Source organism: Anolis carolinensis, chromosome 1, assembly GCF_035594765.1.
Source record: "Anolis carolinensis isolate JA03-04 chromosome 1, rAnoCar3.1.pri, whole genome shotgun sequence".
In the NCBI taxonomy this organism is placed as follows: Eukaryota; Metazoa; Chordata; class Lepidosauria; order Squamata; family Dactyloidae; genus Anolis; species Anolis carolinensis.
In genome coordinates, this window is record NC_085841.1 from 285,161,504 (window position 1) to 285,175,463 (window position 13,960).

General features: G+C 38.5%; 1 protein-coding gene across 3 annotated transcripts in view; it reads right to left on the reverse strand.

The window, feature by feature from the left end:
- Positions 1-13,960, reverse strand: part of luzp2 (leucine zipper protein 2) — a 535,247-nt gene that overhangs the window by 220,500 nt on the left and 300,787 nt on the right. For all 3 annotated transcript variants that reach the window (XM_062981375.1, XM_062981352.1, XM_062981287.1), the window contains exon 5: positions 10,108-10,170. In XM_062981375.1, coding sequence (XP_062837445.1) covers positions 10,108-10,170 — 63 coding nt within the window. The remainder of the gene's footprint in view (positions 1-10,107; positions 10,171-13,960) is intronic.

Consider the following 13,960-nt stretch of genomic DNA (forward strand, 5'->3'; position numbering starts at 1 on the left):
AAAACCAACCAATTGGGAAAAATATGAAGAATACAAGGAAAAGTCAAAGTAAAAACATGCAAAAGGAGAACCCGAGAACACTTAAAATAATTAAATCTAGTCCAGTGTTTGAAAAAGAGAAGAAGATGGAAAGGAAATTACCCCACAAAGAATAGAAAGCGGAAGGACATTTATTATTACTATCTATATCTCTTTCTACCCCTCCCCCCTTTTTTTCTTTTCTTTTTCCTTCTTTTTCTCCCTTTCCTCTTCCTCTTTCCTACCCTCCTTTCCCCCCTCACTGTACCCTTTTTCCCTCACATTATTATTTTCCTATTTTAGAATTTTTAATGAATGTATATGTGGAAAAACTTGAATAAAAATCTAATAAAAAAAAACTATAACTTTCATGATTCTATAGCATTGAGTTATGACAGTTAAATGTTTAACTGTAAGAATTCTACAGTGTAGATGCACACATGCCATGGAGTGGACAATCCCTATGTCCTTCTGACATCTCTTTCCTTATTCAGAACATGTGGGTAATTATCAGTCATTCAAGGCTCATTGCTTTAGCTCCACATGAACATGTGTTGTGCAGATGTCAACTCGATATCTTTTAGGTAATAGGGTTAGCATATATTCATTTTCATTTGTACCTCACTTTAATATCCCTTCTGTTTCTTCCTCTTCTTTTCTTCTTTATCTTCTTTCCCCTTTCTTTTCATTCATAGTTTGAAAATCCAGTAGAGACACTTTTTTAAAAGGGCCCTTTGGGAAATTTAGGGTTTTAAATTACACGGATTCTCCAGAAAGGTACAGATACTAATTTAGAATCTGTACCTTTGAGGGTGATGGGAATGAGATCCAGACCTCCTCAAAAGATCTCAAAATACAGGCAGGTTCATATGGAAGATTAATCTGGATTTGAAGCAAATAAAGTCACAACAAGCACTTTGGATTCTGCTTGGCAATAGACAACCAGTGGGGTTGTTGCAACAAGGCAATTGTGTATACTGTACTAACTGAAGTTTCAAAACACCTTTCAAAGAAAAGCCACAAATAGAGCATGTTACAGAAATCCAAATGAGGTGTTACTACATTATCAGCTGTGATAACTCAAGAAATTTGTGCAGCTAGTACTTAGGCCTTAGCTGTGCAAATGTACTCCTGGCATGAGCAATCTATTTCTATTATGGACATTGGTGTACATACGGGCTACATCTATGTGCTAGGGAGATTAGATGGCTTTATGAATAGTTCTGTGCACAAGCATTTGGACTAGTGCTCAGCAGTCATACAGTTCATCTTAGCATGTGGGATCCATGACGATGGGTTCCAACAATAGAAAGCCTATCCTGTCCAAGATGTTTATATGAATTGATCTATAAACCTTTTATATATCCTGAAAAGAAGGAAAAATGTTTGTTCTTGCACACAAGATGAATTATGCACATAATCTCATTCCTAATTAGAATGCATTATATTTCAAGAAATAGTGGCTTCAGCAACAATATTTCTAGTTATCTCCCAAATCAGAATCATAAATAGGAGATTCACTAAAACTTACAAGAGGCGCAGAAACACAACATTTCACATTTGGCCACGGGGATTAGGATAATATGTGGTATAATCATGTCACATTGTATTTTTTATTTATCTAAACATTATAAGATTCTAAAGTAGAGATGAAATGGTTACATTCTAATCATGTCTCCAGTTAATCCCTTTCTGCATTAAGTACTATCCAAAATCTAACATATTCTGTAAGAATTTTCAAGGATGTGTTTATATCCTAAGAGTTTTACTGATGGTATCATGTGGCTGTTTAAATTGTGTCAATGCCCTTTCAGGAATATACAGTTAATAATACAAATTTGAATAATAGACTTCAAAATCACATATCTGCTAGCTCATGGTGAATGTCAACAACATCTTGTATATTAGGCAAGAAAGCTTTTAAAAACAAAGACATCTAGACCTTTATTTTGCATAAATATGTGCATGGTTTCCTTCCTTCTATCTCATTCATGTTTCATAATACACAGCATGGGCAAGTGAGCTAGCAAAGGTTTTTTTTTTGTCTACTAATTTCACAATGTTTCTTTTCCATTCAGTGTTATTGGAATTATTTATTTCTTGGCCTTCTTTTTCTAGGAATGTACATTTAAGTCAATAGTTACCACACTTTGATTCAAGCAAATGGAATAATGAGACTATACAAAAATATACATGTTGAAATAAGCATAACTGTACTATATTGCCTATTTAATTGTTTCTAAATGATATACAAAACATAATGGAGGGAGCAACCTAATGTGGAAGCAGCTGGGGCAGTGGTTCATCCTAGACCTCTTTTTCCTGGGTGAGATCACCATAGCTTCCAAAAAGAAATCATTTTAAAACGAAGTTGCTCCCAGGCAGCTATTAAACTGGAAGGAGGCCCAGAAAGTGTCAGCCCTCAAGCTGCATAACCCCTTGGTGAGGACAAAACCCAAGATCAACTCTGAAGACAGCAAACTTCCCTGATCACTTGATACACAAGGGCCATTCCAGATTCCATCCTTCATTAAATATGTGCCAGAAGGTTATCACCAAACTCATATCTCCTCACTATACCTACCACAAATAAGAGAGAAGTGGCTACTTAGTCCCTATCCTCCACCAGGCCTTATCCTCTTTTGCAAATCACTAAGAAACAACTGGTTACCTAACTCTGACAAGTGAACATCTCAGGAAAGGTGTGGCTTGAAGCAAATTTGAGTAAAAGCAGTTCCTGTATTATGAAGCATGCAATATTGGTGATTTGTAGTGACACACCCAATTGAGGCATGAGCAAGACACTATCATAGGAATCTGAACAGCAAGGCATGGCCTCTAATATTATGGTTGATATGAATAGGTTCTGTTACGACATTTTCTAAGTAAATGTATGAGCACAGTTGGCATCTATGTGTGTGGCAATGTCGTGTACCTGTCTTCCTATCCATGTTATGTTTCATTCTATAGATAAATACCATTCAAGATTGGGAATATGTCTGTACACATACAAAAGGCAAAATAGAGAGATAAAGAATACTGAGGGGGGGATTTGTTTTATGCTGCTCTAGAGACTAGGAAAGGGAGATATGGATTTAGCTGCAGAAAAATAAATTTCACCTAAGTATTAGGGAAAAATTCCTGATAGTTAGAACTGTTCAGCCATGGAATATGCTGCTTCAGAGTGTAGGTAGAGTCTCCTTCTCTGGAGGTTTTAAAACAAAGGCTAGATGGCCATTTGTCAGGAGTGCTTTGATTGTGTGTTCCTGCATGGGAGAGAGTTGGACTCAATGACTCTTGTAGTCTCTTCCAACTCTGTGATTCTATAAACCCAATATCTCTGTTACTATAGTAAAGCGTTTACATTATATGGAAATATAATCTTTGTTCTCAAAAAACTATTATTCATACATGCATTCAAAACAATTTTAAAGGAAATAGGTGCAATTCTAGTTGAAAGGAAAAAAAATGCATGCTAAATTACTCTACTGAAAGAGGATAGAAAATTCCCTTTCCAGCCCCCAGCATGGGGGCGGGGAAGCGCTTTGCTCCCTCCCAGTGAAGGGAGAGGCAAATAGTCCCTACCAGGACTACTTTTGGGCAGGGCCAGCTAGGTAAGGTTTCCCCACCCAAGCCATTCCATTTTGGAGGCTGACCTACCCACCCGCCCTTGACCAGTGTACTTTAGAGGGTCGCCTATGGGGGCCGGGTAGGAATTTTTTCTCCCTACAACGCTGGGGTTTTTTCCGCCTACTCTACATTGTTTATTACACGGCAAATTGGGTAAGGGGGTTGTAAGTAGGTAGTATATGTGTAGAGTATGTTTCTTTGTATATAATTATGTGTGGAGATGTACACTTGATTACCAGATTGTCCCATCAGGCACAACAAGGGGTTGCGTTCGGGGAGTGTGATGCTGCCCCATTTGTTGGGGGAGAAGTTGGCCTTGAAGGGTCAAGGCATCAATTGTATCGTTTAACAAAGTCAAGTGTAAGTTCAAGTTCAAGTTTAACGGCAAGTCCAAGTTTATGTTCATGCCCATTTATTATGTTTGTACATTACACAGATATTTGATTGGTAACATATAATAATGTTGCCCATAGTTAATCCCACATGTTTGTGATGTCTTGTGCTTTCACTGGTAGGAGAGCAATTCCTTTCAGCAAGCAACTTCAGAGATATTATTGGACAACATAAGGAAATAGAGCAAAGGATTTGTTTTTAGAATATTGGAGAAAAAAACTCATTACACATAATGGAGTGGGCAGGAGAGCAGAAGTCTTGCCACAGAGGAGATGTAAGCCTCAGTCTCATTAAATTCAACTAGAAGTTCAAAACCATTCATTCAATATGTCAAGGATACTTTGCTGTTTTCTTATAAGGTCCAAGGGTATTCTTGACTCAGAGCAGAACCTAATCATCAGCCCCTTTAAATATAAATAAATGTTTGCAAAAATATCCCCAGCTACAAGAACAAGCACACTGCATTGCCATCTTGGCATTTTGAAGCCATTTTTCTTTTGAGTTATTCACCCTCCCCATAAATTCTGGCCATAATTTACAATCAATTCAGGGAACGTAGAACAGTTTCAATGTCCCCACCCCCTTTTTTAAATCATGTCAGAAGCGAACACACTGCAAGTCATTTCTGGTGTGACAGAGTCATCTGTCTACAGAGATGTTGCCCAGGGGACACCCGGATGTGTTGCCATCCTGCTGGGAGGCTTCTCTCATGTACCCACATGGGAAGCTAGAGCTGACAAATGGGAGCTCACTCCATCTCGCGTATTCAAGCCACCAACCTTTAGGTCAGCAGTTCAGTCAGAACAAGAGTTTAACCTGTTGTGCCACCATGGCTCCTGGCCCCATCCCTGATCATCAGGAAGCAAAAAAGCATAATAGGGGCATACCAAGCTACATAGTCACATGTTTCACAGGACTGGTGATAACACTAAGAGCGAGAAATCTGAAAGGATCTTGCTACAGGTATATGACAACTTCTTGGAGATAAATAATAATCTCCTGTCTGTTGTTTCCTGACCTATTAAGTATTCTATCAAGTAGGCCAGTGGTTCTCAACCCGTGGGTCCCCAGAGGTTTTGGCTTGCAACTCCCAGAAATCCTAACAGCTGATAAACTGGCTGGGATTTCTGAGAGTTGTAGGCCCAAACACCTGGGGACACACAGGTTGAGAACCACTGATATAGGTTTTTCTTTGATTGTCTCTATTTCCTTTCTAGCAACTCATACAATTATTTCACTCCACATGAATGATGGTTGTTGCACCTCTACTTTTATTTCGTTTCTTCATTTTAGGCCATTTTGCCAATCTATCTAGCCCATAGTGGGCATTTGGGGCAGAAAACTGGCATGGAATTCCCCCATAGTTGCCTGCCTTTAATTTATATCCTGCACACCTTGCTACTCACCCAGACATTTAACCCTCTCTAAGCAGGAGCCTTTTTCTACTATCAGATCTCTTTCCTGCTACTGAAACACAAAGACCAGGGATGTTTACTTTTTTAGTCAGGATGAATTTCCAGCTAGTATTTTATAGCAACTATACCATTACTTCATTCTAAAATGTTTTACTCTTTCAGGTATCTTCTTCAGTTAAGAGCTACAAGATGGATCTTCTGTTGACTGAGATAATAAATCACACCATGACATTCAATATCCTAAGTTGTTCAAATGTAGTTGACCTGGTTCAAAACACTTCTGGTTTGCTTTGTGCCTTGTTCAAAGGCCTGAATGTATAATTCATTATTAAGAAATATTGTAATTGTCCTAATGTACCCAATGCCTACCAGCCACTGACGCTCAGGAGCTTGCCTTAATGGACTCTGAAACTTACCGAAGTTTCAAGAATACTGTTTGGTAACCATATCATTATAGAGAAAGTAAAATTTTGATCCCTTGTGAACAGTTACACCTGACCTGTATATGCCTCACTGGGTCTTGGAAAAAATACAGTTTACAGAGAGCCCTGATCAAACTTTGCATTGAAGCAACAGGAATGTTAACAATAAAGGGATATGTTTTGCATTTTTGCTTGGTGAAACACACTGATGAAAATACTGCTAAGCTTTAATCTCATCTAAAGAATAACATTCATCAAAATTCATTAGGCGGGCACTGAGTATTCAATTGAACTGATGCGGCCAGTCCCAAAACAGCCATAAGCTCCCATTTCATTTTTTCTTTTTATGCGTCTTTTAAATTTTTTGTGTAAAAAGAGCATAGATTTTGTATGACTCCTCAAGAGACATTTAAGCAACATTCCCTCCCAAAGAGGTTGGTAAGAATGCAGGTGGAAAATGAAATTGTCTCATAGGAGCTGGTGGGTAACAAATGATTCAGCCAAGCTGCTATATAATATAGCATGTCACAAAAGATCAAAGCTTTTTAAGCTGCCTAGGATCAAATGCTTTTCAACAGTCAGAGTTACAGACCCCAAAATGTCCTAGAATTAAGTGAATACTATTTCAAGGGAAAATAAATTGGCTTTATTTCTTCTTGTTACCTTTACATGACAATTCAAGGTAACAAACATAATGCAAATGTGTGTACAATTGTACATTCTGGATTTTTGCTTCCCCGGTGTTCAGGTTATAAATTCAGTTCTATGAGCTTCATTGTAATCCTTTTTGTGAACCCCGACTGAGCCATGAAACTCACTGCATGACCTTGGGCCTGTTACTTTCTCACAGAATGACCTATGTCACAGGGTTGTTATAAAGCTAAAGTGGGGAGCAGGAGAGCCATGCACTCTGCAAAGAAAAAGCTGTATAAAAATGTAATTAAGAAATGAAATGTTAGGTCATAGATTTGAAAGACATTCAGTGCACTGAAGAGGGTTCTGCTTTGTTCCACAAGAACTATTTAACAGGGTAATAAAAAAGCTGGGCTTCAATATTTCTTCATGGAAGGCATTTGTTTCATTATTGAACAGTGGCTCTCCCATTGACCATAGGCACTGAGCTGTCGTTCATAGAATCATAGAGTTGGAAGAGACCATATGGGCCATCTAGTCCAACCCTCTGCCCTGCAGGAAAAGCATAATCAAAACATTCTGTTTAAAAGCCTCCAAGGGAGAAGCTACCACCACAATCCAGGATAGAGAGTTCAACTGTTGAACAGCCCTCATGGTCAGGATGTTCTTCCTAATGTTTAGGTGAAATCTCCTTTCCTGTGATTTGAACCCATTGCTCCGTGTACTAGTCTACAGAACAGCAGAAAACAAGGCTTTTAAAACTGCTACTTCACACTGTTGGCTCATGTTCAACTTGTTGTCCATGAACCACCTTATCACATTGAGAAATTCCCCAATCATAGGACACTTCAGCCTCTTTTCAGGCTTGGAAAAGCACTGAGCTCATCACATGAGTTAAACTACTTCCAGCTGTCATGCATAACCCTCCTTGGTTGAAAAAAGGCATAAGTGTCTTGAAAGGAGGGAACCCAGCAATCTACTTCATCACATTGAGAAATTTTCCCCTCCTAGGATACTTCAGCCTCTTTTCAAGCATGGAGAGGCATGCAGCTTATCACATATTTTGGGGTTGAAAAGAGGCAGAAATGTTCTGAAAGGGGGAACTCTAAACACAGGCCAGCAATTATATTCAGAGCTCTTCTTATAGTGCTTTATTCCCATGGTTTCAACTGAAAAACAGGTGGGATGGGAACCATCAAAGTTTCCCGTCCCGTTTCATTGCCCAACCATCAGCAGTCTCTTGTATCATATGGGGCTTGATGCAGAACAATATTATCCCATGCCATGGGACCCATGGAAAGAAATGGTTTTAACCTGGATCACTCTTGTATCATACAAGGTTTGAGGCAGAACAACATTATCGCATGGAAAGAAATGGTTTTAACCTGGATCACTGTCTCTTGTATCATATGGCCTGTTGATCAATGAGTTTGTTATCCAGGCCTGCTGGCAGATTCTATGAGATGTCAGGAAAGTGACTCCATGTGCCTCTTAAATGTATGGAGGTTCAGTGAAGGAGCACATTCTTACAGCAACTCCAAGGCCACCTCCACCATGCACCTCCTGAGTTCCCGAAGGGACCCCTAGATATGATTCCTGATGTCCAATGGTATAGGCACTCCAATTTCTGGATTTATTTATTTACTGTGTTTATACCCCACCCTTCTCACCCTGAAGGGGGCTCAGAGTGGCCTTACAATAGGCAATAATTCAATGCCACATAAAACAAGTACAGAATAAAATAGGCATATGCACTAAAAACAGAAAAATTAAACATATAAACATTAAAACCAATTATTAAAAACCACACAATCTGAAATCATGATCTAAGAGCCATTCTAGTTGTTATTGCACATATTCCAACTTCACTTGGATCTAGGAATCATGTCAACAACCAAATCCCAAAGTTCTGATAAAATTTAAAAACTAGTTGAACAGTCAACGGAACAGTGGAACAATGAAGTCCCACTACATAGTAGGATGTAAGCATAGTTATGGCTTGAAAGGCAACTGTCTTGCCCAGCCATGAGCAACACTTGAGTTAACCACCACCACCCCAACACACACCTTCACTTATCCTGCGCCCTGTGCTTTGAACTGCTAGGCTGTTGCTTTCTTGCTTCCCAGCCAGCAACGAAGTGGTGCCTGCTGAGAAGGAGAGGTCTAGGCATGGCTACATGGTGGCCCCTCTTCCATCCTATGGTCTACCTGCTTGCAATGGCCCTGCATGAAGTAAGTCATTAGGCAAATTAACCTAACACCTAAAATTGGCCCTGGAAATAATAGCTAATATTGTGTATTAATTATGTAAACATAATTAAATTACTGCTATACTGTCTGTCAAATGCTGCCTTTTAAATTTCAAGAGAAGATTGAATGTGGTGTATAGTCCCTTCGGTAATTATCCCTATTCTCATCATTACTTCATGGGAGATGTGTCCTGGGACTTCATCCCATGCACTCCCCACCCCTATTTCTACACACTTAAAAAAAAAATCATAGATGAAGTTCTACTGAGCCATCAATGAACTGTATTAAGAAGTGTGGAGAAATTGGGGGGGGGGAGACTGGGGAAAAATCATCTTCTGATCCCATGATGCACTTGAAATATGCATATTAAACATATTCTAACTGAATTAACAACATTTTAAATTATAATTCATTCCCCTTTTAATCCCACAATTTAGTAAAATAGCCTAAATATGCAGAACAATTACTTTCTGAATTTTCACAAAAACAAATGCAAGCATATACATATTCTGTCCCCAAAATAATGAGAATGATTTTTTTTTTGTGCAGTGCAGAAGGGCCAGAAAAGAAAAGTGAGGGTTGAGGCAAGTGGAGGGGGAACCCAGGGGAAACTCAACCATGCTCAGTTGAGTTCCCACTTTTGTAGTAGTCGGTACATTAGCAAAGTGTGTAGTAAATTTGTGTAGTAGTTGTTGTAATGGGTGAAAATGCAAGGAGACTGGAGTAGTGTCCTTCAACTTCAAAAACGGAGAACAATGTGGCTCATGTGAAGACTATTCTGAATCCTTCCCCACCCACTGCACAGCCCTGACTTCCCCAAGCTCAAAACCCACCTAAAAGGGCAGCACTTTGGGGAAGTTGAAAACATTCAGGCAGCTATAACAATGGCTTTGAACAACCTCTCAAGTGAAGATTTCCTCCACTGCTATGAAAAGTGGCAGCAATGCTGAAACTTCAATCACAAGGAACCTATTTTGAAGGGAATAAACTATAATTGCATGTACATTCAATAGAAAAAAATAAATCATTCTCATTGCTTTTGGGACTGACCACGTATTGTGTTGAGGCTATTCTATTGTAGACACATATGAAATACCTAACTAGAAAAGTTAAAGTTTGGTAAATTGGAAGGCAGAAGAAAAAAGACCACATTATAGATAGATTTACTCTATCAAGGAAGCTATGGCCCTGAGTTTGCAAGACATGACCAAGGCTGTGACTGAATGACCAAGAAGTCTTTCATTCATGGGCTCAACACAAGTCGAAGATAACTTGACAGTAAACAACAATAACGTACCAATATAAGAGATACTTCTCAAAATGTCGACAACTGATTAACATCTTACCTCATTTTGAAGATCCCTGATCATTTTGCTTTTTCTCTCCATTTCTGTCTTCAAAAAGTTAATCTGAAAGCATAAAGTAACAATTTAAGAAATCTCCCAAATCCATCAATAGACAAAATGCAAGTGTCAGGTATAGGTATCAACACTACTGCAAAGCATTTCCTGAGCCTTCATAGGGCAATTCTTACAGTAGACGTCATATACGAGGGCTATCCAGAAAGTTCAGTACGTTTTGGAATTAAAAATAAACGAAGTATAGGAGAAAACATTTACCATATTCAGTTGAAAGCCAGACCCAAATACTAGTTTTCACCATAGTCCCCACTGAAATCTAGGTAGCTATCATAGTGATAAAAGTGTTTGAAAAGCCCCCCCCCCCCAAGATTTCCACCTAGCTTGCGTCCTGAACCAGGCTGGTTTCCCTTCGCTCAGCTGTCAAATGGTGAGCTCAGCTTTCCGATCGCTCTTTTGTTTTGCAGATGCTTGCAAGGAAGGTTTTTTGGGACAGGAAAGGTGTGCTTCTTGAAAAACCTTAAAAGAGCACCTTCTTTGCAAGCATCTGCAAAACAAAAGAGCGATCGAGGAAGAGCGATCGGAAAGCTGAGCTCACCATTTGACAGCTGAGGGAAGGGAAACCAGCCTGGTTCAGGATGCAAGCCAGGCGGAAATCTTAGGGGGGGGGGTTTCAAACACTTTTATCTGGATAACCCTCGTACTTTCACATTTCTTGCTTTCTTGTCTTTTAGCCTTTAGCAAAAACATTGCCTCTTTGTTTACTTCACACCTATGTAAATTATAAACCATCTAAATTGATGTTTTTGGCACATCTATTGTTGGCAGATCTGAGAAAAATCATTTCAGCCTTGAAAAAGCATCTCAAAGACATGGTGGATATGTTTCAGTTTCCACTCAAAGCATAGATATTTCCATTATTTAAGGGGGATGTATGATCTTTAGATCTACCTACAAACCCCCACATAACATTTCAACATTATTTCAACTTTATTACCAACACTGGGAGAGATTAAAAATCACAGCCTCAACATAGAGTAAAAGGTTCATCAGTTCTGAAGAAGGCATGAACAATGTCTGGCTGATGAAACAAGTTTCTGTCTCTTTCTCTCACATGCACTGAAGAAAAAGAAGGTAAAGTAATCTTCAAAGAAGTGGATATGTTAAGACTCTGGTGGTGCAAAATAACCAAGGGACAGGGAGAGTAAAAAGAAGGAATGTAGCAGCACCTTTATGATAGGTCTTTTTTTAAATCTTAAAAGTGTTGCTGCATTCCTCTCCCCCCCCCCCCCATCTCTCCCTTTCTTCCTCCTTTTTATAAGGTAAAATAAGCTTCTCATCCCTCACTTTCCTCTTCCTGGAATGAATCTATAGGATATTGGATATGTTTCAGAATTCAGTGGTAAACTAAATAAAGGATTGACTAAGCAAGCATACTATCATTGATTCTGTTAATTTCTTGTCTATAATCTGTTTAAAATAAAAAGAGGATTTATGCCTAAGATATAAAGAATAAAACCAATAGGGGTGTATGAGATACCAAATAACTGTGTCAGTTTCATATTTAGCTGCACCCCATTCTGTTTACTGGGAAATTCCCAAAATTGGGAGGGGGAAAATACTGTTCCGTGATCTGGCAGTAAGAAATTCCGTTTACATTCTTGGAAGATCTGGCCCATTGGCGGATCCATAATTTTTATGGCTATCCGGATGAAAATAGCCATACTTGGAGGACACATTTATCACTGCAGGTCCTGCCAAGTTTCAGAAAGTTTGGGTCATTCACTGATTTTTAGGAAATTTTTATTTTCTACAAATTAAATGTCTTTTTTAAAAAAGAAGTATCCCCTGGAAGTTAGGGCTGGGGAGGAATTGAAATTAAAATAATATTCTCCCCGTGTGGATTAAAGGGAGACAGGCTATCCCTCCCTTCCCTAAACCTTTCCCACACTCATTCAAGTTAAAGTGAAAAAGGATAATATTTAAACAAACACAAAAAATGTTTTTTAAAACTCACAGCCCCCCCCCCCAATGCATGCCCACCCACACCTCCTTAGCAAAATTAGTAAAATAGAAAAGGGACTATAAGGAAGAAAGAAGATAAGAAAGATAATAAGAAAGAATATAAGAAAATTTTATGATATAATTCAGAAGAAAAAGATTGGAATTTTCAAAAAGCAATCGTAAGCAGCTGTGGCACTGAGACAGATTATGGAACTAGCTAGTAGGCATGTGCAATTGATTAAAAAAAGTTTTAAGGGTCATTTCAAATCTAGGGGTGCTGGCATTTCATATCTAAATATTTATAAAATATAGTAAGTAAAAATGTCATCACTGTAACAAGATTATCAAAATTTTGTTACTTTTTAAAATATTGAGAAAGTGGGGAAATTTCAAGGGCTCATTTCTCTCTCATTTTTAGAGATATTGTGATGAAACTTGCTACAATTGTGATAATAATAATAATAATAATAACAACAACAACAACAACAACAACAACAACTTTATTTATACCCCACCACGATTTCCCCAAGGGGATTCGGGGCAGCTTACAATGAAAAATATGACAACATAGCATACAATACACATAATACACTAAAACTTGACTTGGTATCTACAATGAGATTTAAAACAATGCAACATCAAATTGTTCTGCACAGCAGAGGGTGACTAATACATCATTACACCAGATCCAGAGATAAAATCAGAATGAGTAAAAGGAACAAGGGAACAATTTCACTTAAAGTGCTGTAGCATGCAGAGTAAGGAGCAAGATAAGGTGCCATTAAGATTTGTAAACATAGAGAAGATACCAAGTCAAATGGGCTATTTATTCAAACGCACTCCGGAACATCCATGTCTTCAATTAGCTGCGAAAGATGGACAGTGATGGTGCTAACCTGATCTACCACCGAGAAGGTTCTCTCCCTCGTCCCCACCAGCCACACCTGAGACAGGGGTGGGAGCGAGGGAAGAGTCTCCTCAGATGATCTTAAGGCCCGTGTAGGTTCATAGGGGAGGAGGCGATAGCAGAGATAGGTAGGTCCTGAACTGTTTAAGGCTTTATAGCCTTAATTGGGCCCAAAAACTTATTGGTAGCCACTGGAGCTACCAATAGTTGTACCACACATTTTTCACTGTTAGCCCACCAAATTTCACAACATTACACTCATCAACTAATGTTTGGGAAATTATTAATTTTTTTACAAACAATATTTTTTAAAAAGAAACTACAAGAGATATCTACTTGAATTTTACCAATAATTCACAAGATAACCAGGGCATCAATCCTTGGAAATTTCAAAAAGATTCACACATCTGCAGATTTTTGAGAATTTTTAAAAGTTTAGACAAAAACATTTATTCCCCAAAAACCACAACAGCAATTCCCTTGAATGTCTGTCTGTCTATATGACACACAGTTAACCACATAACTTCAACTTAGGACAGATTTACACTATTACTTATTTAAGTTCCCTTTGCAGATTCAATACTTTTATTTATTATTATTAAAATTATTAGACTCACTTTGAATGGCTGGATACTGCAGCCCTCACTGGAAGTTTCTGAAGTTGAGCACTACATCTTAGGAAATGTAGGGAAGAGCTTTTTGAATTCTCTGGTACAGGGGGCGTCACCTTCACAAACTACATTTCCCAGAATGCTGTCTTCTCAGTCTCCCACTCAACTCTGCTTGTCCCACTCCCAGTAGTCCTTCCTTATGGCAATTGGCAAAAAGGTCTTAATTTAAAACATTAGCAATTGCCTTTTGGCCAAAGTTGCTTAATGCTTATACTAAAAATTAAACTGACTTTGGGAGACATCCGAACATTACAGAATC